The 27,230-nt window shown below is 36.9% G+C and overlaps 1 protein-coding gene across 2 annotated transcripts; it reads right to left on the bottom strand.

Moving 5' to 3' along the window:
- Window positions 1-27,230, bottom strand: LTA4H (leukotriene A4 hydrolase). 2 transcript variants are annotated; one of them, XM_006914592.3, is made up of 19 exons: window positions 26,935-27,230; window positions 21,194-21,324; window positions 19,574-19,694; window positions 17,170-17,238; window positions 15,448-15,552; window positions 14,372-14,424; window positions 12,079-12,151; window positions 11,686-11,826; window positions 10,819-10,842; window positions 9,721-9,791; window positions 9,160-9,271; window positions 8,442-8,586; window positions 7,350-7,453; window positions 6,849-6,919; window positions 4,821-4,875; window positions 3,884-3,979; window positions 1,715-1,797; window positions 966-1,070; window positions 1-329 (listed from the first exon to the last, which is right to left on the bottom strand). In XM_006914592.3, the coding sequence occupies exons 1-19, from the start codon at window positions 27,091-27,093 to the stop codon at window positions 212-214; spliced, it is 1,836 nt and encodes a 611-aa protein (XP_006914654.1). In that variant the 5' UTR covers window positions 27,094-27,230; the 3' UTR covers window positions 1-211. The 2 variants fall into 2 exon arrangements, with proteins under 2 accessions (XP_006914654.1, XP_006914655.1); XM_006914593.3 differs by lacking the exon at window positions 1,715-1,797 and having other exon boundaries at window positions 26,935-27,187.

Raw genomic sequence — 27,230 nt, 5'->3', positions numbered from 1 at the left:
TCGAATTCACTTTTTATAAAGAACATGACATTGGGGCTGGGGGTGGGTAGGAGGAAGGTAGCTTAGCTTTATTTATGAAAAATCACTGACCAAACAATAAAAAGCCAAAAGTAAAAAGGCATTTCTAGTTACAATCTGAGCTGAAGTTTTATATTTCTCTATGAATTCAATTTAGAAAAGAGAAATGTCTGAAATCAGCAACAGGCAGGTCCTAATCCACTTTTAAATCCTTCCCCACCAGCATGGCAGTCACGGGGTGCATACTTGCTCTGTGCTCTTGGTAGGTATGAATGGCTTGGTTGTGGGACTTGTCAAAGGCAGCGAGGTCCCTGCAAAAAAAAAAAAAAAAAAGAACAAAGACGGGTCATGACTTGTTTTCTTGTTTTGGCAAACTTTATTATACTTGTGAAGTCAATGAAACAGATTAATTGTGGATATTTATGTCATGGTTATATTTTTTTCAGAATTCCTGCCAAATCCATAGGCAAAATAATTTCACTGAAATAGTCAAGATACTTTTTCCCCTTTTATCAAGCACTCTTTTATTATATGTCAAGCGACCTACTCTTCCACCTCATTGCAACATTTGAATCAAAAAATTTGGCTTTACTTGCTCAATTCTTTTTACACTTAACTTCAGACCCTCTTTTTTCTTGTCCATGCCTACCCATTAATTATCTTCTACTTGCTTTTACAGGTATTTCTGTGTCTTTGATTCGTTTCATTTTCACCAGTGTCTAACCCTCTTTGGCCCATATTAGGTAATCCACATATAATGCTTCGAAAAAAGTGAATGAAATTATCTCAAATTTTAAATATTTAGAAGTGTTAATTTCTATTCCAAAATTATATCTATAATATTTAACAAATTAAAAAATATGTATTATTTTTAGATTGCATTTTACAAAGTATTTTCTTCCCCATTTCTTATATAAATTCAAAGCATAGTTTGATTTGGTTCTTACCTGAATAAAGGTCGTGTAAATTTCATTCTTCCTTGTTCAGTCACCATTTTTAGAGCCAGAGGAATTGCTTCCTCCCATTTCGATTGAATGCAGAGCCGTAACCATCTGAAAGGAAGATTTTTAGGGGGTATGGAGTAGGAAATGAGGAGCACAGGGCAGGATAGGGCAGGTATATTTGAAAAGTACTTTTGTAATGATGAATAATCCCATTATAGTTACCTTGTATATCACTTTACATTATGTCTTTATTCTGAGAATCTCAAATACTTATACATACAATTGGAGAAGAGAAGGAAGAGGAGTTTGTTCTTTAAAAAGATCTAGCTTGTGTAAGTGCTCATGTACCTTATATATGTAATTTCTGAAGGAACTGAACTTCGGTTTAAGCTTAACACTACAAATCTGAATTAAGAAAGATTTACCATATAACAGAATCAAAGATTTCTAACTATTCCCATTTCAGGGTCGATTTGGCTAGTTGTGGAGCCTGTTTACCACTGAATCCTTAATTCTAATCTTTTTTAAAGGCAAGAGAAGCTTAGAACAAATTCTAATAAAAAGATTACTACTATCGTCGTATAGCCATTGCAACTATTCCTTTAAAAAAACCCCCACTATAATTATTTATTTAGAACCAATAAATTTGACAAGGATTTCTCAAGACTTATGTATGTCTCATACTCTGCTTTCCCTTTCTCCACCTTTTAGTTTTCTACTTTCTTCCACAGAGACAAGTTAAAATGATGTACCTGAATCGTATTTCAGAATTGTTAATGACATTGAAGTTGTACACCTCTTGCATTCGCTTTATGTGCCCCAATGGAAGAGGTGCCTAAGAGCAAAATAAGAAAGTATAATGTATCATTTCAACAGGATTCCTTGGAAGAAAGGAGCTGGAGAGAAATTCTTAGCCGGATTAAAATGCTAAATATTTTATAACATAATAGTAAGTTAGATTAAAAAAAATAATAAAAGAAACAAATGCACAGTAAAGTAAATTTTGTGCAAACTTATTCTGGATAAAGATGTTCTACTGGGAGCCAAGGGATAATTTAATTTGTGAAGTATGTAGAGAATTAATTGAGAATTACTCTCCTCAGACTATTTGGTATATATATAAAATATTAACTTTCAGACCCTTTCCAGAGTCATTCAAATTCTCTTTATACCTTATGTATTTTAAATATATTCCATTCTCCAGATTAAATCACAGTTCCTTAAATTTTTCCTCACTAATCCCTTTCCCAGGTTTATATTTCCTCTGAGATCCCTTTTAAATTATCAAGATCCCTAAAAAATATCAGTTTTTAAACTTTTATATTACGGACCCCTTTCAGAATCTGATGAATAATACGGACCCTTTCCTTAGAAAAAAAATACACTTACTTTATTAACACAAATTTCTATATACAATTTCAGGGGGTTCATAAACCTCCTGTGCCCTTCTTGACCTGTGCTAAAAGGGAGGACAGGTTTGGGAGAAAAAAGAAAGAAGAGTTCAGTTTGGACAAGGAGAGTCTGAGGTGCCTGTGCAGTGTGGGCTGAGGTGCCATGAGGTGATGGTAACTCTCGTCGCCAGCTACGACCTCCTGCACAAAACTCTCACTCCACGCTCATTAACCAACTCACTTCTCAGTGACCGCTACGCGCTTCCCAAAATGTTCAGTTTCAACTAAACTCCAAGTCCACCCTGGTAGGTCACCTGGTTAAGGTCACCTGCTCGGCTCCCTTACTTTCCCCAATGTGTGCCATTCCTACCCTCAAGTTATTGAGTCCCATCATGTTTTCTTTCTTTATGGCCCTAGGCCACATGGCAGTGCTACAGACATTTGTGAAGCTGCGATGACTTAATGCACTGAAAACTGATGCTCTAAGGCCCCGGTTGTCTTGAAATCCTATTCCTCATTTTGCATCAATTCCATAGGAAATTCTATTCAAAGTCTTCTCCATCCCTCTCAAGGTCCTTAGATCTAAGAGCTCCCTGTCACGCGGTAGTAAAGACTCAGTCATTATCTCCCTCTCAATATGCAGCATCTTTCAGTCTCACATATTCTTTTAATTACCTGGGTTTAAAACCTTAAAATCTGCTTGGACTCTTCCCTGTTAACCCCCAAATCCGGTCATTCATAAAACCCTTTGCTTTCATCCCCTCTCATCTGTCCTGTTCTTTCCTTTCCCACCAGCCCCACCCTCAGGTCCTATACTCCTCTGAGTCCCCCAGCTAACTCCACCACCAGCATTCCTCATGGCAATCCAGCCTTCACATCACCAGCAGAGTAGTTTTCATAACCACCATTTCATCGAATGACTCTTAAAAATTAAGACCTTTTTTGCTGACTGGGATAAAATCTAAAATTCTTAGCTTAGGATTCAAGACTTACCACAGCCGATCCTACCAGCCTTTCTAGTGTTACCTTCATTAACCTCTTTACCAGAGCTACGACTTAGTCCCGCAACACTGGGCACGCTCTGTCACTTGCTGCTCTGTCAGTCACTTGCTGCTCCCTGATTTGAATTTCTCCCTCCCTGCTAACACTGCTCTGCTCAAGTCAAGCCGCATTCTTCCAAAATCCTTCCTTGATTATACCAGTTGGGAGTCCTTCTTCACTAATTAAGTGTTTCTCAAGTTACACCTAAACTATACTTCCTTTTATTGCTAAATTTTGCACGTGGGACCTTTCTTACTTTGGTTTGTAAACTTTCTGAGGACCCGGTATATTTCTTTCTTATATATTTTTATATTTAGCACAATACTAAACAGTAGGCATTCAACAAATGTTTTTCGGTAAATGAATACATTTTATAAATTATTTTTTCCATTAGTTTCCACATTAACCTTTTTTTTCCAAGTTGGGTTTGACATATATGCTATGTCTTTATGCTCATCCTAATTTCTAACGTTTTGAGCTAGTACTTACTCTCTGAAGCATCTGTGCTAAAAACTCATTCAACTGATGAGAAGAGAGATCTTTCAGGTCTGCTGAGTTGAATGCATTTAAATCATCTTCTTTGGCCTAAAATAAATGTTACATAGTTATTTCCATTCATATACAATTTAATAATATTTATTGGTTTTCTGACACGAAAGTAAAAATGAAAGAAAAAACAGAAATATAAGAATGTATAAAATTGTAAAAAATAAACTTAAGCCTTAGCTACTTAAATATTTCAGAGATTGTATCACTATAACTATGACTCCTGTAATGCATACCACTTAAGTAAAATTAGACTTAATAGTAAGAGTGGAGGAAACTTCTGACATCCTTTGTACTATTCATGTTAACCTACTCAGAGGGTACAGGGGAAATTATTTTTCCTATAAGATTTATTGCTAAATTTTCCATTCAAGAATTATCCAGGGTTCTCTCAGGGTTATATTTCAGTGTATACATGAAGAAGCTCCTGTTTAGGAAGTTTCATAGATGTGAACAAGCAAACTGACAGAGCAAAAGTGCCTCAGTTCTTCCCTAACCGTTGGCATTAGCTGTCGCCCAGGACCATTTTAGATTTACCTGGTATGGGTAATGGCTATATTTGAAGTAGTATCTTTATAAAAGATTTGTGAGGAAAAGAAAAAAGGATAAATGCAAATATTTTTGCATACTTTTTAAAGAGTTGACAAGAAGCAAGAAAAATCAGAACCAGTGCCATCAACGTCTACTTGTTTCCCGTCCTTAAATTTCACTTTATACATTGGGAGATGGTATAGTGTCACTTTGGGCAAACTTGACTTACAAATAGCCTTTCCAAATACATGAGTTCATGAGTAAAGCGCCTATCACTACCAGCCCCATCTCCTTCATGAGTAAAGAAATATTCGTACAAAAGAGTTAAAAATCACACATCACTACTCACAGTAATCCATCTTTGACTTAAGGCAATACAAGCATTCGTCAGAGTCATATCATAACTGCAAAGACGAAAAAATAGAGATTAAATTTTACTAAAATGCACATGCTTTTGCATAAATGCAATTTTGAAGTTACAGAGCATACTTAAACTTCAAAGTTCTTTTTAAAGGACTCCAGAGTGATGGAAATAGGAAATCTTCTACCTGACTTAATTACTGGCATCATCTAAGAACTCAGAAATCCAAGTGGATACCAAATTAATGAAACGCCTGATTATTTTTTAGACAGAATGCCAAAACATCTCAGCAAAGACTGTCATAAGCTTCAGTAGTAAATGCTAAAGCAGCCTCAGTTGACCATATTTAGTGTTTACTGTAGGCCAGGAGCACTTCTAGGTACTTGGGACGAGAGATGAACAACACAGAGACCTTGCTCTCGTGGATCTCATATTCTGTTGTTCCAACCATCCTACCATCGACAGATCTTCGAGCACTTATGTAACAGGGACTGTTCTAGGTCCTGGGGAAATACTGGTGTCGCATGAGGAGACCTTTGGGAGATTCTGAAATCATGTGAGGATTTTGTTCCTCTCTTTTCAGATGAAAGTGGAAATAAACTCTGACCATTAAGCCAAGAATATTACGCTAAGTTTTGTGTCTTCTCACCTTGGAAAATAAATCATATGTTTTACAACAATGGAAAAGGCCATGTAATGTGTAATGTGTGCAAAATTCTTGCAACACACTGCCCTCTTTGTCTGTAAATCATTCTTGCTTGCTGTGAAATGTTTCTATTAGAGAACAGAGATGTACTTGGCCTTAGGGCCTAAATGAAGTAAGTTTTGATCAGAAGTTGTCATTGAACCTGCTTCAAGAGAGTTTGGGCCCGGAGGGAGATAATAAAGGGGTCAAAGCTGTGACTGTCCTTGAATCAGCTGCTAGTTTATCTTCATGAAGTAGTCAGGCCGTGGACCATAGACAAACCCTTTTGTTTGTCCTCAAGACCGAACGGGATGAGAGGTCCTAGACTGCTCAGGCAGTAAACTACCTTCGACTAGAACATTACTTAGCACTGATTTCAAAAGGAACAATAGGACAGTGAAAGACCTTTGCCTGGTCTGTTTCTTGGTGCCCTGAAACTTCCTTCTCATGGTAATGCAAAGAACTAGTCGGGATTAGCCCAGGGAGAGGAGGCAACCCTCATTTATGGCACAGTCCTCAGAAAAGTAATGAGTAAAACCAGATATGAGCCCTGCTATCGTGGTGTTTCAATGGAGCAAAGAAGAAAGATGTTAATAATCACACAAATAAATGTAAAATTAATACTGTAGCAACAGCTATAAAGAGGCAATGCACAGCACCGAGAAACCCTAAATGGGAGACTCAACCTGGTCAGAGAGGTCAAGGACTGCGTCCATGAGGGAGCATGTCTTGAGCTGTGACTTGAATTAGCTGAGTAAAGAGCACTCTAGTTGGAAGGAACAGCACTCCTGGCTGGAACATAGGGTGGTGTGCATCCTGACATGACTTGTGGAAGGCCAGCGTTCAGGTCCCTGATCGAGGAAGGTGTTCAGTTTAAAAGGCACAAATGGAGGGGTTTGAATCTCAACTCTTATTTTTTACTTGCTGTGTAAACCTGGGCAAGATGCTTCACCTAGCTAAGCCTCATTTGCCTCCTCTGGAAATGGGGATGATAACTTATAACTCTGTTGTAATGATTAACATGATACTTATGTTATTTTTCTTATTGCAAAGGTTTTCAAGGAAAGGGCAACTTCTCTCTTTCTCTCACCATCCTTGGGCAGAAAGGAGACCCTCAATAATTACTCGCAATGAACTGAACTAATTTATATTTGTAATATCATCAAAATTATTCTTTTGACCTCAGGGTTAAGGTTCAAACACCTAAGAACTCTACTCTCGTCACTAACTAATCAACAGCTTAAGGAAGGCATAAAACCCTTTCAGATATTTTGAGGATATTCTAGAATTTAGAAGAATGAGAAAGAAATCGCTATGGGGTAAGTACTGACTTGGGTTTTACAGGAGGCAGCCCAGGGGAGTGGAGCCAGGTATTCCAATCAACTTGATTGAGAATATCAGCCTGTGAACAGTAACAATACTCAATTTGTTCCAGAACAATCTTTTCTATTATAAAAATAATTAAAACAGAATTTCAGGTCCTCATATCTACAGTTTTGTCTATACCACTGTGTCAAGGTAATTTCTAAGTCTCTTTTTAAAAATAAATTTATATTAACTAATTGTGTTCTGCTAAGTAATTAAAATAGAAAAATTAAGTACATACAAAAAATAAATATCTAAAACTATTGCAGGTCTCTCTGAAATAGGAAGATTCTACACATTAGTTAATGTTGTTGAGATCACATTTTAAATATAAAAAAATACAATGAAAGATTGAGTTTTAAGTTCTAGACCAATACCTCTATTAAGTAATTCAAATCAGCCTAATCAATAGCCATTAAATAAAGCTATACTGGGCATAAAAAGAAAGAAAGTTTTTAAAAGCCAACCTTATCTTTAAAGTGAGAATACAGGAAATCCTTCCAGTCATCAGTGGTTATGCTCTTGTAGGAAAATTTCTCAATATAAGCCTTTAAGAATCCTAGGAAAACCTCTAAGAGTTAAAAAAAAAAAAAAAAGTATTAATGGAAAGTTAGTTATTTAACTTTTTTTTTGGTGCTTGGCATTTGTATACTTAACCACAGAGAACATTTGGAGAAGAGGGAAGCCAATGAGGGCCTTAAGAGTGAAAGAATGTTCAAAAAAGGAGGTAGGACTTAAGTTGGGGCTGGAAGAATGTATGTAATTTCGTGGAAGAGAGAAAAGAAATCCTAATTATAGGTAAGGGATGACCCAATGAATACAGAAAAGGAACACACAGCACACGTTCTAAAAGCAATGACCCTAGTTTGACCAAAAAGGAAGAAAATACGATCGGACAGGCAGAATGGGTCGAGGTAAGGAAGGGCCTTCAAAGTAAATCAACAAGGGAGATCACCTCAACTGCCAGGAGTGGGGAAGGTGACATGAACTCAGCACATCTAAATAATGAAATATGATGCTGGCATTAAAAAGTATAAGAGAGAGCTGTACATTCCCATATGGAAGGATATATGTGAAATATTGAATTTAAAAAATGTAGAATAATTATAAAGTATGATCCATTTTCTGTAATTAAAATAACAGTATATATTTATTTGTCTATTTGTTCATTTATACTTAGAAAAAGATCTGGAGCCATACACACCAAACTGCTAAGAGTGGCTACCCCAGGGAATGGGGAGGGGCTGAGGGGTGCTCGTTTGTTACTCTTATAAACTTCTATACCACATAAATTTTCCAATGAGTATATATTATCTTCCTAATTTTTAAAATACTGGTGAGTGGTTTTTTTTTTGTAAGTCAAGCAGCACGATTTTGAACTCAGCAGTTATTCAAGGTTTTAAGAGGAGTGAACATTAGAAAATGATACAGATTTCTTCAGCAGCCATAGACAGAAGGAACTGGAGGAAGACAATGGAGCAAAAAACGACAGTTAAAAATTCTTCTTTATTTTTCACATTACCCTCAAAAAAAAAAATCAGAAAACGCCAATGACTTGCCTGGTCCTCCAAGAAGCTGTTCCAGGTAAAAGAGTAAAGCAAAGCCTTTCTCGTAGGGAACCGAAGAATACGCTACGTCGGGGTCTACATTCGTCAGATCAACCACAAGCTTGGTGAAAGGATGTGTATCCCCAAAAGTCTTTATCTGCAAGACACAGAAGTAGGTGAATAATCCAATATGAAGACTAGTTATCATCATGCGAACAAGCTAATACGGAAGTATTACGTCACTCTGCAGCATAACTAGGGGAGTGTAGAACTTATGCAGACTTAGACCCTGGAAGTTGTAGGATATGTTAACATAAATTCTGGAAGTCTATTAATGGAATGGCTACTTATGGAATAGTTCCATGGTATTTCTTGCCCAATAAGAATCTTTGGTCTTTCGAAAAACTAGAAAAATATTTCAATGCCTGGTCAGCAAATTCAACTTTCAGGAGAACCGAATTTAAATGTCAATGAAAAATGCCATAAATATATACCAAATAAAATTCAAACACAGTAACTGTTTTCATTGCAAATACCCAGTGAGGTCTTGCTGGTCACGAACACATTTGAGGTTAGGGTTCAGTAGAATATTACACCAGCATCGGCTCCTTGTTCCACACCTGTAAAAATGCTTGTCTTGTTGCTGCTTAGGAAAGATGCTTTTCAAACTTAAATTTTTGAACACTGACACAACTTTGGATGACTACTTTTAAAAGTATGACTCATTTACCGAATTTTGTAGTTCTCCCCATCCTCCCAGAGCATGAAAATGTCTGAACTTTTCACCAAACAATCGTCCACAAATGTGGCGTTCCAAGTACACCGTATGTCCTTCATTTAACCTGAAAAAAAATTTTTTTAAAGAAAAATAAAAACAGTGACATAGCTGAGAGGAAAAGGCATTTTAATCAACATGGTATTTTCTTAAAGCAAAGCATGATTACTATAGTCTAGGCAGGCTGCAAGGGGGCTTCCCTACATTTAATTCAGAATACTGAGAAGCCCAGACCAGCAGAGGGCAGCAGGGAAAATTAAGCCATGGTCCTGGTTTTACACATTCAGGTACTACAATATGACTACACCGCTAACTAAATAACAAACATAAACTGAATACTCCTACTCTACCTAACAATGTGACAAGTGTTATGGCATTAAAAAAAAAAACCCTTTGTACCAAAGAGATATCAAAGAAAAACAAGATGTACACACAAAACAGTTCAGAATGGTTAGAAGCAAGGAAAGAAATTAATAACAAGAATCAATAAAAAAAAAAATAGGAAAAAAATCATACCAAAAGTGATCCCAAGTTTTGTTGGTCACTAGATTTCCTGTCCAGCTATGAGATATTTCATGTGCGATAACCTAAAGGAAATAGTGGAAATGATTAGAAGTAAAACTGATTACCTTACTCTAAAAAAACCCATTATGCAAGCATTCTAATTCTTTCAATTCCATATTGTTCATTTTTTTTAAGCATTAGCTGAGATATTCAGGGAGTTACTTAGTTCATCAAAATAATCATAATTTAGACAAAGACAAAAAAATAAAGCAGTTAAAAAATTAGGAAAACAAAACAATAATTTGTAAAGATCTGTGCACTCCAATATTCATGGCAGCACAATTTACAACAGCCAAGATATGGAAGCAACCCAAATGCCCATCAACAAACGATTGGATAAAGAAATTATGGTTCATATATATAATGGAATATTACTCAGCCATTAAAAAAAGTGAAATCCTACCATTGGCAACGACATGGATGGACCTAGAGGTTATTATGCTGAGTGAAATAAGTCGGACAGAAAGATAGATACCATATGATTTCACTTATATGCGGTATCTAAGGAACAAAAAGAACAAACTAATCAAAAACAGACTCACAAATATAGTGGACAATTTGGTGATGGACAGAGGGAAGGGGAGTTGGGAGGCTGGGAGAATGGGGTGAAGGGTTAAAGAAGTATAAATCAGAAGTTGATAGCTGGGCATGGGGAGCATGGCAGAAGGAATGCAGTTAGCATTAATACGTTGGCTAAGTGGAGGGGCAGGGGAGGGAGGAGGCAATTGGGGGGATCGTTTTATGAACATTATGGATGTCTAATCAATGTAATGTATACTTGAAACTAAATAAATTTATTTTAAAAAATTAGAAAAAAATCATTTAGAAAATATTAAATGGATACATGACTCCATTAAAAAATATTTCATGAACATATGAAGAGCTCAAACCATAAAATGTTCTTAAATCTGTTAAATCCAATTGTTAATGTAAAATGTCTTACATTTATCTTTCATAACCATATCTTCAACATAATACAATGGATATTTTAAAATCAGTTGACTTAATACTTCTTGAGGATAAGGCAAGGACAAAAAAATTTTAACTTACGTTGGAGAGTGACTTGTCACCTGCCTAAAAAAGAAAAAAAAAACCCTTAGTATTTCAGTTATCAAATTACAGACTGTTTCTTAAAAGACCACTTATATCAAGATACAGTATCCTGGCATTCACGAAACACTGTATTTCTACATGTCACTCCAAAGAATTCAAAAGAGACATGCGGTAAGAAAATAAAACAAAAAATGCAGGACTAACAAACCGCGTGATTCTTTCTCTTCCTAATCCAAGAGAATTTTTCCAATACCAGGAGGGCCAGTATACTTGTCTCTAACATCTAAGAAACATTTCTCCTACTTCCACTCTTTATTATCTTATTTACCCTTATTTACCTTCTTTCTCTTTATTACCCACAGTATATTTTTTAAAGTTTATAGTGTCTCCTATGATATATTTTATTTTACTTATTTAGTTGCTAATCCATTGCTCACTTGGTTCTAGGAAGGATTGTTGTATTTTACAAAGGTATATAAAATATAGCTATATACTGTGGCCTAATCCTTTCTTATACATGGTAAACTGAGGTTTTGTTTTGTTTTTTATACCAGTACCTATATGCCAAGTGCAAATGATTTAGTTTCTTTGTCTTGATACATAATTCATCAGTGGGTTGGTATTACACAGCCCCTGACCCTTAATATCCCAAAACGCCTCATACATAATATTCTTTTCTCCTAAATGGCCAAATTATTTTCTTTTGAAAGATGAGATGATAATAACCACAATAAGCAATAAAATTAGAAACAAGGGTTGTATAAATAAAAGATTAAAAAATATTATTAGAGGTCTAAGATTCTTCATTTCTAGGATTATGTTTGAGGAGAACTCAATTTCAAAGGAAGAAGTATTTCCACTTACCAGCAGAGTCGGAGTTACAAAAGTGAGGCATGGATTTTCCATGCCGCCATAAGGGAAGGATGGCGGCAGGACCAATAGGTCGTACTGCCCCCATACATACGGGCCTCCCAGATCTTCTGCAATTTTAAGCATAGATTCAGTCTGGAAAATTAATGAATATATATTTGTATATCTTCATCATTATAATACATTTCTTACAAGTATATATTATTTTCTATGAGGGTTAGAGCTAATGATGCTTATTTTAAATGAAAACAATATTAAAAAGTAACAAATACAATAAATAACATATTTGATTTTTTACCACATCGCTTAACACTATCACATTTCATACTCAACACCTTAAAACAACTGTCTACCACAGTTATTGAAAAGGGTGACTGTATGACCAACCTCAGAAAATTCATAAGCTGACTTTTCCACCTGCTCTTTCTCAGACCAGACCAATGTTCTTGGGCCAATTTGCCTGCAAAATTAAAAAGTCTAATAAAAAGGAAATTCAAGGCAAATTACTTACCAGGTTCTAGGAAAGTTTAAAGTACTGTACACAAATCCTTACAGAAGGAATGTGATGTACCATGTGCTTACAGGGCAGCAGTGAGATTCAATGGCCTGAGTACAAACGTGCTGTTGTGTAAGCAGCCACTGATGTACAGCTCTATATGTAGGTACAGTCTAGGCCGGATGAAAACCGAGACATAAAGAACCCCCAAAGGTTAGCTTACTGGCTTCTGGAAAGACCTTGGGGCATCTAGTTTCCTCTCGTAATCTCACAACTGTAGAAACCCAGTCACAGCTCGGTAAGAGACTATTCCAGAACAGGGAACTTTGTTATGCATTTAAAGGCTGAACGCTCTTATACCAAAGAAACATATAGAAGAAAAAGGAAATCTTGTCACATGCTACAACGTGGATGAACCTTGAGGACATTATGCTAAGTGAAATAAGCCTGTTACGAAGGGACAAATACTCTATGATTCCACTTAGGAGATATCTAAAGTAATCAAATTCATAGAAACAGAAAGTAGACTGGTGGTTACCAGGGGCCACAGGGAGGTAGAAATGGAGAGGGTACCGAGTTTTAATTCTGCAGATGAAAACGTTCTGGAGATTTGTTTCATGATAGTATGAATATGCTTGGTATTACTGAACCATACACTTAAAAATGGTTAAGAAGTTAAAATTTTATGTCTTTTTTTAACACAATAAAAAAGAGAAGAAACAAATAGAGCTAGTTATACATCATTTAATAGAGTTCAAACTCAAAAATACCTTTTCTCAAAAAAAAATATTTTTTTTCATCCAAATTTCATTTAAAAAATTTTATGTAGCACAAAATCCCAAGCGACAAGACCTGTCTTGGTGTCCTGCCCCTTCTGGAGAGGCAGTGGACGCTAGAGCAGTGCTTCTCAAACTTCAGTGTGCATATAAATAACCTGGGGAGCTTGTCAAAACACAAATTTTGATTTATTTGGCCTGAGCTAGAGCCTAAGAAATTACATTTCTAACCCAACACCCAGTGATGCCAAAGCTACTGCTCTAGGCCACACTGAGTAGCAACAGCAACCAGGACTGTCCAACGTAAATTTAATGAGAGCCACAAATGTGAGCCACATATGTAATTTCAAGTTCTTGTGGCCACGTTAAAAAAAAAAATGAAACATGAAATTAATTTTAGTAACATATTGTTTAACCAATATATCCAAATATTATCATTTCCACCATGTAATCAACATAAAAATTTACTAATGAAATACTTTACATTTTTTTTCATACTAAATCTTGAGAAATCCAGTATGCATTTTACAGTTATAGCACATCTCGAGCCTCACGTGGTTAGCGGATGCCACTCTGGACAGCGCAGGTCTATCCCGCATGGGTTCAGGTGACCTAGGTTTGTTTGGGTCCTGGCTCTGACATTTCCCAGCTGTATGACTCTGAGCCAGTTATTCAAACTCACCGAGCATTGGTTTCTTCATTGGTGAGATGGGAAAAAATATCTACCGTACAGAGCTGTAAGGGTTCAGTGGGATAATGCATCAGAGTTGGTACATAATAAGACCTTTTAAATGTCAGCTGCTGTTACAATTATTACAGTTATCATTTAGTGAGTCCTTCCAATAGGCCAGCTTTACATATGTTAGGTCTGTTAATCCTCACAAAAATCCTTGGAAGTAAATCTTATTATTTCTAGTCTTTAGGTGAAAAAAAAAAAAAAAAAAAAAAAAACAACTCAAAGAGGTGAGTCGCCCAAGGATGTACCTAGTAACAGCTGGGGTGGGAATTGGAATCTGTATTTGCCTGACTTTTCTATCATGTCCATATTTCTGGCAATTTAAAGGATGTGATTACTACAGATATTATTAATTTTCAGTTGTTTAGAAGAAGAAACAAAGAATGAAGAAGGGCACTGTAGCTATTGGTAAAATTTTAACAGCTTATATTTCTCTAATCGTTATAGGCTTCCAAGTGCTTTAATATGTTTTATCTCATTTGTTTCACATAACCACCGATTTTTAATCTACAATTAATTTGTTACTTAACATTTTATAATTAGATTTAAATTTATTCTAGAGCTGTCGACTTATACACAAATGATCTACTAGTTAATCCGGACAGAGGTTCAAGATGCCTGAGGTTTGATCTTTTCATCGATCTTTTCACCTCAAAATTTGTAAAAGCTCACCTGCTTTCTAAGGCTCCAACAACTAAAGCAATCAGGTAGCTGGGGATCGGTACCTAAAAAGGGCAAACAAAACACACACCAAATGCTGGAATTAGTGTTTGAAAATGTTACAGAGTAAGGCAATTTGTATTTAAAAGTTAAGTGAATTCCCTTTCAAATCTCCAGACATTAGTATGGATTACTTTCCTTTTGTACTTCTCAAATAGTTCTCTTTTTTTTTTTAAGGGTCAAATAGTTCAAAATTGTGATGTAAAACATTTCAAAACATTTATTTCCCTTTTATTCCATTAGGAAGGAAAGCTTCTGAAATGTGAAAAGGATGATTGCACATATTACACAGTACATTTTAAGCATTTCTCAAAAATTAACCTGTAATAAGGCAACTGTGCTTTTCTCTTAAGTTGTTTTTTTTTTTTCTCTCTCTTGACTTAAAAAACCAAAAATTTTAAATTCCTTTTTTAAATCCACTCCTGGTGTATTTGAGAGACATATAAAATAATCCAGCAAAAAGAGGATGCGGAAGGTTTGGGAGCTTGGAATCTCAGAAGCTGGCGTGAGAGCCAAACTGTCCACTGTGACTCGCTTACACGTTATGTCAAGGAGGTTGATTAAAAAAGCATACACACGTGCATGCATGCGTGCACACACACACACAATTCATTAGAGGTCAAAGATAAAGTCAAATTATAAGCTACGTAGAAATTTTAACTCAAAGGACTATAACAGAATCTGAAGACAGCTCTTCCTTTTGTAAACATTACACAACCACACACCACAGTCTGGTATGAGGGCAGGCAAAAGTGTAACTTAGAGAAGCAGGAAATCTGCTAACTGGGATGAGGGAATCTGGGGTCTGATGCGCTCTCTACTATGTCTATCCAGCAACCTCTTTCTTCAATACAACAGTGTAAATAGAACAAAATATTTCAAAAGCACAAAAGAAATGATGATAACAAAAAACAGAAGCTGCTTTCTAAATTCTGAAATATTTCAGAAGCAATCCTGCTCTCTGGATGAGTAACACTATTTGTAGTTCACCACCAACTAAAACAAAAACCTAGACCCTAAGATCTTACTTTTTGGCTGAATCTGTATATTTTCCTGCTTGGGTCTTCTGGGTCAGGTGCTTCTCCATCACGAATGGCACTCATAAGTGCCACCAAGTCTTTAGGGACAGACACCTAATGGAGAAGAAAGGTTATTTCCAGTTATAAATAAAAGGCTCTATGTCTATTGAAGTGCTTGTGTAAAATAACCTGTTCCTCCCCTTTGTGACTATCTATTTAATAAATAGACTGTGAACCTAATAAGTTCATATGTATCAGTTTTATAAATAGAATTAGCAATATGTAAAACTGGCTTCTTTAAAAATAAATGTGAAATATCTATCTATCCATTTATCCATCCATATTAAGACCTGGTAGAAACTAGGTTAAAATCCCAGCTCTGCCACTTGCTAACTGCATGAACTTGGGCAAATAACCTCCCTGTGCCTCAGCTCACCCATCAAACAAGAGTACTACTTCATAGGATTGCTGCAAGGAATAAATCGTATAAATGAAGAGGCCAGCACTGTGCCTGGCAATAGTAGCTACCACCACCGCTTCCCAGTGCCCCTCGAAACAGATGCTACAGACACTTTAGGGTAGAGAACCCAGTTTTAAACATTTATATTTAAAATATAAACTTAAAAATAGAACTTGTTAAGGGTCATGATCGTGAGAAACTAAAACTTATCACCAAGAATTATGAAATAATTTTCTCTGGATTATGTATAGAAAATATCTCTATGAAGCAAATTGTATGGTTGCTTAAATATGCACCTTAACTCTATGATTCTGTAAGTTTTATTTCTAATGAATGCCAGAATCGAGGACTATCCTCTGAATATTGATGCTCTAGTAAGCATTCATTCCAAGAAGTGCTAGAGTTCCACCTTTGTCCTGCATGACCCAGTACTTAGAGCTACTATGGAGGCAGGCGAAGAATCGGAAGATTCAGAATCACAGATCCTAGAGCTAAAAGCATTCAGGAAATAATGTGGTTCCACTTCCTCTCTTCATTTACGAAGTGATATGTTATATAGAAGGCACAACTGAGGATGCGAGGTCGTAGGACTTACTCAAGGTCATGCAGTCATTAAGTGATGGGGAAGAGTCCAGAACCTGAGATTCTTTGCCTCCAAGTACAGTTTCCTATAGAGCTATAGGAGGTGTAGTTGGGTTGTGGGATGATGTGGCAATCAAAAAGGCCCCGTACACACAGGTTGGTCCTCAATTCTATCTGCTTGGTCTAACGAGGGCCAGCCTCTGGGATAGTATTTATTTATTAATTATAATCTACCTTTTCCTGAAAGAATTAGTATCTATGACAAGAATAAGCTGGAAATGTATACAGACAAGTCTGCAATATATGCTCATTAGTATGCCTAAATAATGTTTATTTGGCTACAAAGTGCATTTATCTCGCAATTGTCAATTTTTAAAAGTAAAAAAAAAAAAAAAATTGTTCCCAAATTCTCATTTTTAGGTCCAGAATTCTACAATCTTTTAAAAACCAGAATGGTACTCAGCTGCTTTTTTTACACTTAAGTTCAAAACTGCCTTTAAAACAGAGATTCAAAACGAGGTCCACAGTTTCTTTATTATATATTTCAGTAAGAATTAATTTTGTAAAAATTATTAAAATTCAGTGATTATCAACTGATAATTAAAATTCAATTATTAGCTCTGCTTATCGTTAATACCGTATTTACTTGTATGGATTTTTTAATTTAGTGAATAATTTGTGACATTTACCTCTGCACTGTAAGTTAACTTCACAGAAGGAGTGTCTTGGCAAGGAAGAATCGCTCTGCAGTGGATGGCCTGGGGGCGGGGAGAGGGAAAGAAAAGAAAGCGCTATTTCTGTTTCCTGTAAACCAAGTCACTAAGAAATCATTACAACTGCAGCATTGTTCTTACACACATTCTTTTTAAAAATAAAAATACACCTCACATTCTTTGGGATCTTTCAAGGTAGCAACAATTGATTTGTAGATTTAAAAAATCTGATTTTCCCACTTTAATGTATGGTCAGCACTCACAGTTCAGTTGAAGGATGAGTAATGTGAAGTGTTTCCTACTCTGTGCTTTGAGCAATAGCAGTGCCCAGTGAGAAGCTGTTAGGAATCCTGAGAAAAAAAGGCTATCTGGTGAAACAAATTTGGGAGCTGCGACATACTATATCTGTCTTGAAGAGTCCCTGGGAACATAAGCCTCCTGAAGGCTCTGAAAAGACCTACAGGAAAGAAACCTGTCTGATTTCTCGCACTGATTTTAACATGAAACCTACTTATTTCTAGTCAGTTACTAACATCTACTGGGACACCAGTGTTCTGATGAACACAGTCTGAGAAATGTTGCTGGAGTCCTGATGTTTCAATTTTGAAGTTAACTCTGAAAGTAACAACTAGGAAGAAAAGGAGGGAGAAGGAACAGTCTCTCTCAATACCATGCAGACATAGTCATTCCTATAACATGTAAAGTGTTTCTTCGCTTCCACCTCAATCTGTCATAAATGCTGGTTCCATCAAGAAGAATGGACAGAGCACCTACAATTTTGTCTTGGCCTGTTTACAAGTAAGTCTGTTATCTATTGCTGTGGGCAAAGGAACCCCAGCCTCATTGAGAGTCTACTGAGCCTAAAGGAATACCGATCCTCTGAACACCTTCAGATTTCTCTGAAGCTGTTTTAAGTCCTAGACAGATTTCGTGCTACCATAAACTACCTTAAAACCCCAAACTCCATCCTTTTTTACTTTAGGTCTAGCAGATTCTCCAAAGATATGAGATCCCACATGACTTCTAGATGAATTAAGTAGAACTAGAAGAACTATCTGGTTTTCTCTCCCAAAATGAGGTTCTAAGAATATGCCTTTAGAGTTTCTTAATTGTCTTTAGTTAAGGGTTTTTTATATGTATTTCACTGGATAAGACCAAACCCAGGCAAATATGTATAGAGAACAACTGTAAGCAAATTCATCAAAGTCATGTCTATATGCTTCCTACCAACTGTATAATTTCTGAATTTACCTGAAATCTCTTTCCTCTACTTCAAAAACTGTTGCCAATAAGAAATGGAATAATATAGTCAAATTATATTATATTACGCCTCACAAATCTTACTTTTCTTGCCAACTTCAGTTTATGGACAGTCTATAAGAAATACTAAGAATCAGGTATTACTAAGAAAGAGAATGCATAATTTGTACATTCTTGCCTAGAGTATTTTGTCAATTCCGGATTACTGAACAAAGGATTTCTTAGATTAAAAAGATATTTTTATAATGACTTCTTGATTTCTATGTGAAACAAACAAACAATAGAAAGTAAACATGTCTAATTCAAGTGCCAACACTGCCTCCTTTTTTATAGACTTTCATTCAATATTGAGCCTATCATAATTATTTGTCACGCAGGAATAGTAAGAGGATTAAAATATGTGAAGTACCTAACACAGTGCTTGGACATATAGTAAATGTTTAATAAAGTGAGTTCCTTTAATTGTAAACTATTTGATTACTAACAGAATTAGGCTTTCTTTCTTTCAGAAGAGAGTTTGATATTTATCTTTGTGACAAACTATCTCTAATTATATGGTTCTTTATTCTTCATTTTTAAAGAGTAGTTTAAATCATATTATTTTAAAGGTACATTTAATATATTTATATAATACATGCATTTGTAAATATGTAAGAAAAATCAGGAAAGGCTATACACAACTCAGTGGTGGTTACCTCTGGGCAATGATATCTGGAGAGAATTGGGAAATCTGATTTTTCACTTTCCACTTCTTTATTGTTAGCAATTTTCATAACCAGTATCTATTTTATTTTATCAATATTTTCATTTTATGACCATTTATTGAGTATACGCTCTATGCTAGGTACTGAGATATAAATACAAATATGACCTAGATAGTCCAATCTAGGTAGACATGTTTTCAAATTAAAGGAAGTTTCTTTTAGAGTAATAGATGAATGTGTTGATAGTGAGAGATATAAATAAAATATGTTATTTTTATAGTTTAAGATAAATTAAAACACATAGTTCTCTAAGACCCACATATCCGTAAGACCCACATATCCGTAAGACCACTATCTACTTTGCCGCATTCAGCTTCATGAGCTGGGAATAAGAAATCACTCCGAGTCCTTTTTACCTGGCACTGACTGAAGAGATATGGGTGCTCCTTCCCGGAAGTTTGTTCAGGAGTGAGCCACTGAAGAGCAGAAGAGTTTGGAGATGTCTCAAAAGAAATTTCTATAACGACTTCTTGATTTCTATATGAAACAAACAAATATATTAGCAGAGTATAATTCAATCTAACTAAAATTTGAATTCATAATACATGCACTGAATAATATAAATATTATATGAGATCTCGTTACTGATCGAGAGTAAGCTCTAGGAACGTCGCATCTTAAGTGGGTAGGTTTGCCTCTCACGTTCCTACCTGAATGCCAGCCTGTGAGTCCTTTTCACGCTACCGTGCTAACTCCTTAGGAAGACCTAATAGGAACTAGCACTAAATACCCCATTGTGTGTCATATGCTTTTTTGATTCTGTGATATCGTGTAATCTTTTATGACAGCGGGAAAGTGGAAGGAGTAATTTTGGAGCTTTGACTACCCCCAGCGGTGGATGCCAGAGCATAACGCAGGGCAGTGCTGGTCTGACTGTTATTGGAAAAGCCACAGAATCGAGAGTGCGCTTTTAGAAACTTGGAGTCGTTTTTATGTTTGTGGAATCTTGTTAATAAAAAAATCTGTGCTTGTATTTAATCTCTTCTTCCTAGCACTTCATTTGCTTTACAACATTATCAGTCTGGGAGGGATTGATGGTTTGGGCATCACCCCAGATGGTTTGAGCGTTACCCCACTCATAAAGGGGAAATAGCAAGAGCTCTGGAAACCAGTGGCTGTGCCTGAGTTTGAATCCTGATTCCACCATTTACCAGTGCTGTGACCTTGGGCAAACTATTTGACCTCCCTATGCCATGGTTTCCTCGCCTGTAGAATGGGGTCAATGAAATCTACCTCACAAATTATGTGTGGATGTTTCCTCTCTTTTTCTTAAATGGGAAGAGAAGGCATGAGAACATCAGCCACTGAAAGGTGGGGGTAGATCACCCTGGCCCTAGGCCCTGATTTTTTACCCTTTTTCCCTCCCCAATATAGCAAGGAGTGGGATATACTCCCAATATGACAATTCTGACTGTCATTTTCTTGAATAAGTTACTTTATCTCTCTGAGGTTCCCTTTCCTCATCTGTAAAATGCAGTGATTACCCCATTGGGTTACTACAAGAATTAGATAAGATTATATCTAAAGCACTTATCTCAAGATTGCTACAGAGAAATGGTTCTATGTTTGTCATTGTTATCATTCCATTAATAAAAATGGCTGGCCTCTGGGGAACAGGTGAAAAAAAGTGCAGCTTGTCAAAGCTTCCCAGGTGATCCTGAAATGCCTCCTTACGATGGCATGCTCCCACCATCACATTTTGCTAGATATTGGTAAAATGATGAGTAAAGAAGTAGCGGTTATCAAAAGTCCCATTCTTGAACATTTCATACAATGCATTGCGTTACTATCTTACGAACATACAATTTTCACTATAAGCTTCAGTCTGAACAGTAGAGCAGCGGGAGTAGAATACCAATTACTACATATACACGAACTAAAACGAGGAAAGAAAAAAATTAAAAATACATTTCTAAATTGAAAACATATTTCCCCCATTATTTAGCTCTAAAAGAGAAAGAGGATAACGTTCATACTTGCTCAGAGCAATGGGAAGAGAGATTTCCATTGGCGATCCTTTGTAACTTTGTCTTTCTCCAAGAGCATATTTAACTTCCTGTCCATTGATGACCACCTTTTCTATTGTAAGGTCCTTTGTATCCAAAATCTAAAATTAAATTAACATTTTTAAATGATAGTTTTATATCCCAGAGAAAATTACAGACTAGAACTGGTTGCTTAGGGAGAGTAAGAAACAGTGAAAGTAAGTGAATTAAAGGAGTCAAAAGTTAGCATAGTTCCCATCACTTGGGACTCTAAGCTTCCTAAAAATTCTTGGGTTCTAAGATATGCATATATATTAAGTAATTCCATAACAGTTACACAAATTTTGTGCTTTAAGTAGAAGTCAACTCTTTAAGTTAAAATGCCTTTGCTTCTGCCTCCTAAAACTTAACTTCTGTGCTATGAAAAAAATCGTCTATGACTTAAGTTTCTTTCATCATGACTCTTTAATATGTTTCACCATATATTTCTTCCTAGAATTCATACAGTCCTCTGTACTTTCATACATCCAAAAATTAAAACAAACCTTGGCACTCGTTAGGCAAATACACAGACTATAATCACTACTGTTGTGTCTCTAGAAAAAGCCCACGTTGGTATGGCAACTCTGACCAAATGACCCCACAGAAGACTGGGAGAGCCTATCTCCTTGCCGTGGCCAATTAAGGGTAACTGCTTTGGGCACGGAAGGGAGTGGCAGCAAATATGAGTATTTTCAATCCTAATACTCCTCTGAGCCCTAGACACCATATCCTTTCATTATCTCTCAACTAATTTCTCGTTCTAGCATCTTCAACCTTCTTATCCCGCCAAACTGTTACCAAACAACCGAAGCAAGCCCCCTACATTATTTTTAAAACTTCATTTTGTCCTTCTGCTCACTGATAACTATTCATTTTTCTCTTTCCTTTCTTAAACTCCAAGGGCAATCTATGGCTGCTATGTCCACTTCTTCCTCAAACTCTCCTTCCTTCCCCCTCTTCAATCTGGCTTCTAGCCTCTCCATTAGTGAAAGGGCGCTCTTTCTGATTGACAGGACTTTCTGTTCAATAATCTTGACCTCTGTCCACTCATACATAGCCCTTGCAAACCACATCATCTATTTGAAGTCCTTCCTAGCTTCTTTGCTTTTACTCATAAATGGTTCTACTTGTCTAATGCTTTTTCCTCCCCCTCCTTTCTAACTCCTAAATGTGGGTATGTCCCAGTGTTCCAGCCTTACCAGATTCGTCACTTCCTACCTCTCACTCATGCCCACAGAGTCAGTTAATACCACTGTGCTGATGACCATCAGTCTGTTTTTATAATTGCATCCCCTCCCCAGGACTTAAGCTGGATATCTCTAATTATCTGCTTGATATTTCCATTGGAAAGATGGCCTCATATTCTATAGGCTTCTAAAAATTCTCATGAGGCAATCATTGTCTCCTAAATTGGCCCCCTCCCATGATTTCTCTGTTAAGGGAACTCCTCGAGGTATCCATGAAACATTCAAATAATCCACAATTGATCCCATTTCCCAATTCCACATAGCCAGTTAACAAGTTTTTCTTTCACACTGCCCTCATACTTTATTTTCTTTCTTTCTATCACCACCCTAGGTCACGCCCTGCTTTAGAACTATCTGCTCTCAGATCTCCCTACCTCTGGTGTCTCTACCTTGAATCTGGCCTGGACTAGCATGGGGAGTTAAAAGGCAGGTTGCCTCTTTTATACTACCTGTGGGTCATAAGCTCAGGAAAAGTCACAAGGGCAATCATTAATTTAATTCTCACTTCTCTGGAATCAATAATATTTGGTTGGGAAGAAATTCTCAACCTGGTTTATTTATTTTTATTATTTTTTTATTTTTTAAAGAGCAACCAGATTTGTTATGAGTACCATTTGTTTGCCTCCTAATCGGTAATTATTTCTTTACGGTTACTCTCTTTTGGGGGTATCTCAACTGTTGCCCTTACTCTAAATTAGTAGAACTGACTTATCTTCCTGCGCTTGCATATTCAGAATATATGGCTTTATTAGGTTTATTTTATTAAGAATAATAGAGCTATTCCTTTGTCCCTTCATAGTCTAGTACTTATTTCTAAATATCTGATTTGTTTTAAAAACTTCACTTGAATATCTATATACATAACTACTAATGTTTATACTGCTCTTGTAACCATAAGGATGAATTAATTGGGTCATTTCCCAGTGGAACACATTCAGTTTTCTGTATTGCTTAAACTTTTTCAAATCTGTTTGGAATCAGAAGAATCAGGTTATTATTCTATTTTTTTCATATCCTCTGTACTTATAACAGTTGGCCCAATTCTCTCCTATAGTACTTACTAAACTTGTTATAATTTATTTTCTCCATTAGACTAAAGGTTCTTAAGAAAAGAGAATGTTACTTAGATTTACATTCCTAGGATTTAGTACAGAGCCTGAAAAATAGTAGGTGTCATGCCTGAAGCAAACCCTGGACCAGGAGAAAACAGAAAATGCAATGGTTAAGCTCTATATCACTCCCAAATTAAGGAATTCCCCTTCAAGTTTCACTGATGAATGTTATTAAATAGTTGATCAAAAATAGTAACAAGAAAGAAAAACAAAGGAAATTGGTTAGCTGACAAGTTGAAATTGGTATTTTTCAATAAATACTTATTGAGCACCAACTATGTGTAAAGCCAAGACACCCATATGTAGTCATAAGAACTAGTTCTACTAATGGTAGGCAGTTACTGAGGATATAATTTAATATATCTCATAGTATCCTCTTTGAATAATACCCTAAGCAGCTGGCCAGTTCCCATGGAAAATAAAACTGATTCCCATTTTGCACAGGCGTCTGGGAAAGTCCATGTCAGTCTTGGGCCTACTTCTGTGTTTGTGTCTAGGGCTTTACACCATGTATATTGCTTTTCCGATCCTTCTCTCTTCCCACAAATTCTTTAATTATTATTAAATCTTATTATACTGTATATGTCTCAAATTCATTCTGCAAGAAAACAGGCTTTAAATTTAAAAAGTGTTATGCCTCATTATTATGTCTCTATTTACATTTTCTACTTGTTATTTGCAGGGTGCTATAATAAAAAACCATGGGGTTATGCGTTAAAACTGAAACCAAAACCAAAAAACACCTTGATTTGATTCCCAGCTCAGCCATTTACTTAGTGAAGACTGGTGGGTTTGCAGTCAGAAAGATCTGTGTTCCATCCCTGGCTTCTGCCACTTACTAGTTTATGATCTTGGCCAAGGCATTAAAACCTCTTCTGAGCCACAAACTGAAAGAATGCCTAAAAAACTGAAAATTTCAATGAAAGAAACAAATGCTTGAAAGTTATTACAAATAAGTACTAAACTTCAGTGCAAATAGCAAAAACCTTTTTAAAAAGATTTTTAGAAAAGCTGGAAATTAGTCCTATTAGAACTCCTTCAGCATCCCCCAGCATCAAGGACTACACGAATGGGAGGGGGAAAGAACATATGCATTGGGTCCTGGCATTGGGTCCTTTCTCTCGATGGCAGTGAGCTATGATGCCATCTCACCTTCAAGATACGCTTAGCACTATTATCAGTGCAATTCATATTAGGCTTAGCCACTGCTTTCTAATTAGATTCATCCATTAATTCATCAAACTTTTGAGTGTTCTCTACATGCCAGGTGCTATAGACTGAGAACCTGAGATACACAGAGACATGAAACGTCATCTCTACCTTCAAGAGTCATAATCTGGTGGAGGAAAGAAATAAGCTAACTTCACATAAATAAAACCAAACTCTTAGACTCAGGTTATTGTTATAAATAAGGAAACAATTAATTAACAAAAAGAAAAAAACAAACAGATGTCACTGTACTACAACTAGCCTTCCTTGTATAAAAATCTAACATTATTATAATTCCAGGCTCTAATTTACTAAACAGACATGCCAACCAGAAATCATAATTTAAGTATCTTTTCTCTAGATCAGGAGAATATCGAAACAATGGACAAGTTTTTAGATTGACACATTAAAGGGACATTTTTTTCAAATTTAAGCCTCCTGATGCTTGCTTACTCATGGAGCAGAGGAAAAGCTTTCTTTTATTTTTTACAAAACACGTAGAGTGCAAAGTCATATTAAGTGATAATAAGCTATCAAAATTCAATTCTTTTAATAAAAAAAGAGACTGCATTGAAACAGGACTTTAGTTCAGCCAATCTTCCTGGGAAAAGCTGCCTGCAATAAAAGATAACATAGTACTTCAAGAAGACCAAAGTTCAATCTACAGAGAAATAGTCATGTTCTTGCTTATCCTACTTCCATTTATTTTCTTCCTTATAGTCTTTTTGGTGACTTCTTACCAATACATAGAAGAGTCAGCCTATTTTTCAAATCAACATTAGTCTAGCAAAATGTTAAAGGACAACAAAGAGTAAGCAAGTTATTTGCTATATTAGTTCATATCAATGACTCAAAATACAGGCCTATTACACAAGCAGGAAAAAGAAGTATGAAAACCACTAATTCTTATTTAAACTTTAGTAGCTATCACCACACTACTTTATGCAAAATACACTGTGGTTGATCTTTTCTTGTCCCTCTTATTTCTAAAATGCTCACCCATGAAATTCTTCAGGTGAAAGGTACAATCCAAATACTATCAGACAATTTGAGTAAGAACACTGAAAACAGGTTATTTTGTACAGATAAAATAATGTAATAAAATTCCATAAATCTAAACAAATTTTTCATCATTCAAGTGGCTGGGACCCGGTAATGGTTTGCTCTTTCTCGGTAGCATTAGTTTTATTCCTCTTATGATTAATTTTTTTTTTTTTTTTTTTAAAGAAGCACGGTAATTCCTTGCTCCTTGGAACCCATTACTAATACACTGTATTGAGACATCCTTAGAAAGTTTGAATGGCCCACACGTCTTTAAATTTCTAAAAGAGAAGAGTGATAAGTCTTAAACGTAGGAAGGACCGTGACCCTGGCGAAAACGAGCTGCATCTAGAGTTAGCGGAGACTGGAAGTATCAAAGTAGGGCGGAGAGAGGGGTCTGGTGCTGGGATTCCTAAGGGGTTTGAGAACGACTGGCAGGGAGACCGAGAGAAGACGGCGATTGGTCGTGTCCTGCAGACTTCAGGGGTTGAAATAAAGGTTCCCAGGAAGGAAGAGTGGGATCCGGGATCCGCAGGATACGTATCTAAGTCTTAGATGAGAGTGTGGACTGAGGAAGGTGCGCTGGGGACTGGAAGAACTCTGAGGCCTGAGGAGGGAGTTCTGGGCTCCAGGCCGTGGAAATGGGGAGGCCACGGGGGGATTATTGCTGGGAACTAGGATTGTGGGAGTGGGGGGATTCGTGCTAAAATGAAACCCGAGCCCTGGGTGAGGTGAGCAGCGCGGATGTGGCAGTAGGATGTGCCCAGGGACTGGAGAGGGAGTCTGGGGGGCAGCAGGGAGGAGACACTTAAGTAGAAGTAGGGCATAAGAGAAGGGATGCACACACGTAAGTTGGGTTGGGAGGCGGAGCAATAGGGCGAGTGGGGCTGGAGAAGAGGACGCTGAGAAATGAGTGGGGGCTAAGAAGGAGGTGCAGAATAAGGGGTGAGGGCTGCAGAGGGGCACCGAGGGGTGCGCGGAGCAGATAGGGACGTGGAGCTGGGAAGAGGCCGCAGCGGGGTGAGGGACAAGAGGCGGGTGGCCAGGGAGAGGCGGGCACTGGGCGCGCGTCCCACCGTACCAGGCTGCGCAGATTGTCCTCCTGAGACTGGACCGTGAGCGCGGCGGTCCCGGTCAGCGCCCGGCGAGTAAAGTCAACGCTGCAGCGCAGGTGCAGATGCTTGGTCCGACAGATGGAAGCCGGAGAGGCCAAGGAGCACGTATCCACTACCTCTGGCATGGCTCCCGGGAGTCCCGCTGCACACCGATCACTAGCTGAACACTCAGCTGCCAAGACTACTCGACTGAAAGTGAGAGGAGGAGGAAGGGAGGTAAAGAACTGGAGGAGGGATTCGCGGTGCCCGCCGGGAAAGGAAG

Source organism: Pteropus alecto, unplaced genomic scaffold, assembly GCF_000325575.1.
Source record: "Pteropus alecto unplaced genomic scaffold, ASM32557v1 scaffold94, whole genome shotgun sequence".
NCBI lineage: Eukaryota > Metazoa > Chordata > Mammalia > Chiroptera > Pteropodidae > Pteropus > Pteropus alecto.
This window is presented reverse-complemented; position numbering and strand designations above follow the sequence as displayed.

Bases quoted from the DNA above. Each gene is read 5' to 3' on its own strand.
- LTA4H (XM_006914592.3), bottom strand. From the start codon at position 27,093: ATGCCAGAGGTAGTGGATACGTGCTCCTTGGCCTCTCCGGCTTCCATC. The intron at 21,325-26,934 runs GTACGGTGGGAC...ATTTAATTTTAG, and splicing joins AGGACAATCTGCGCAGCCTG to ATTTTGGATACAAAGGACCT. The intron at 4,876-6,848 runs GTCAGTACTTAC...TCGTCTTTGCAG, and splicing joins CTGCCTCCTGTAAAACCCAA to TTATGATATGACTCTGACGA.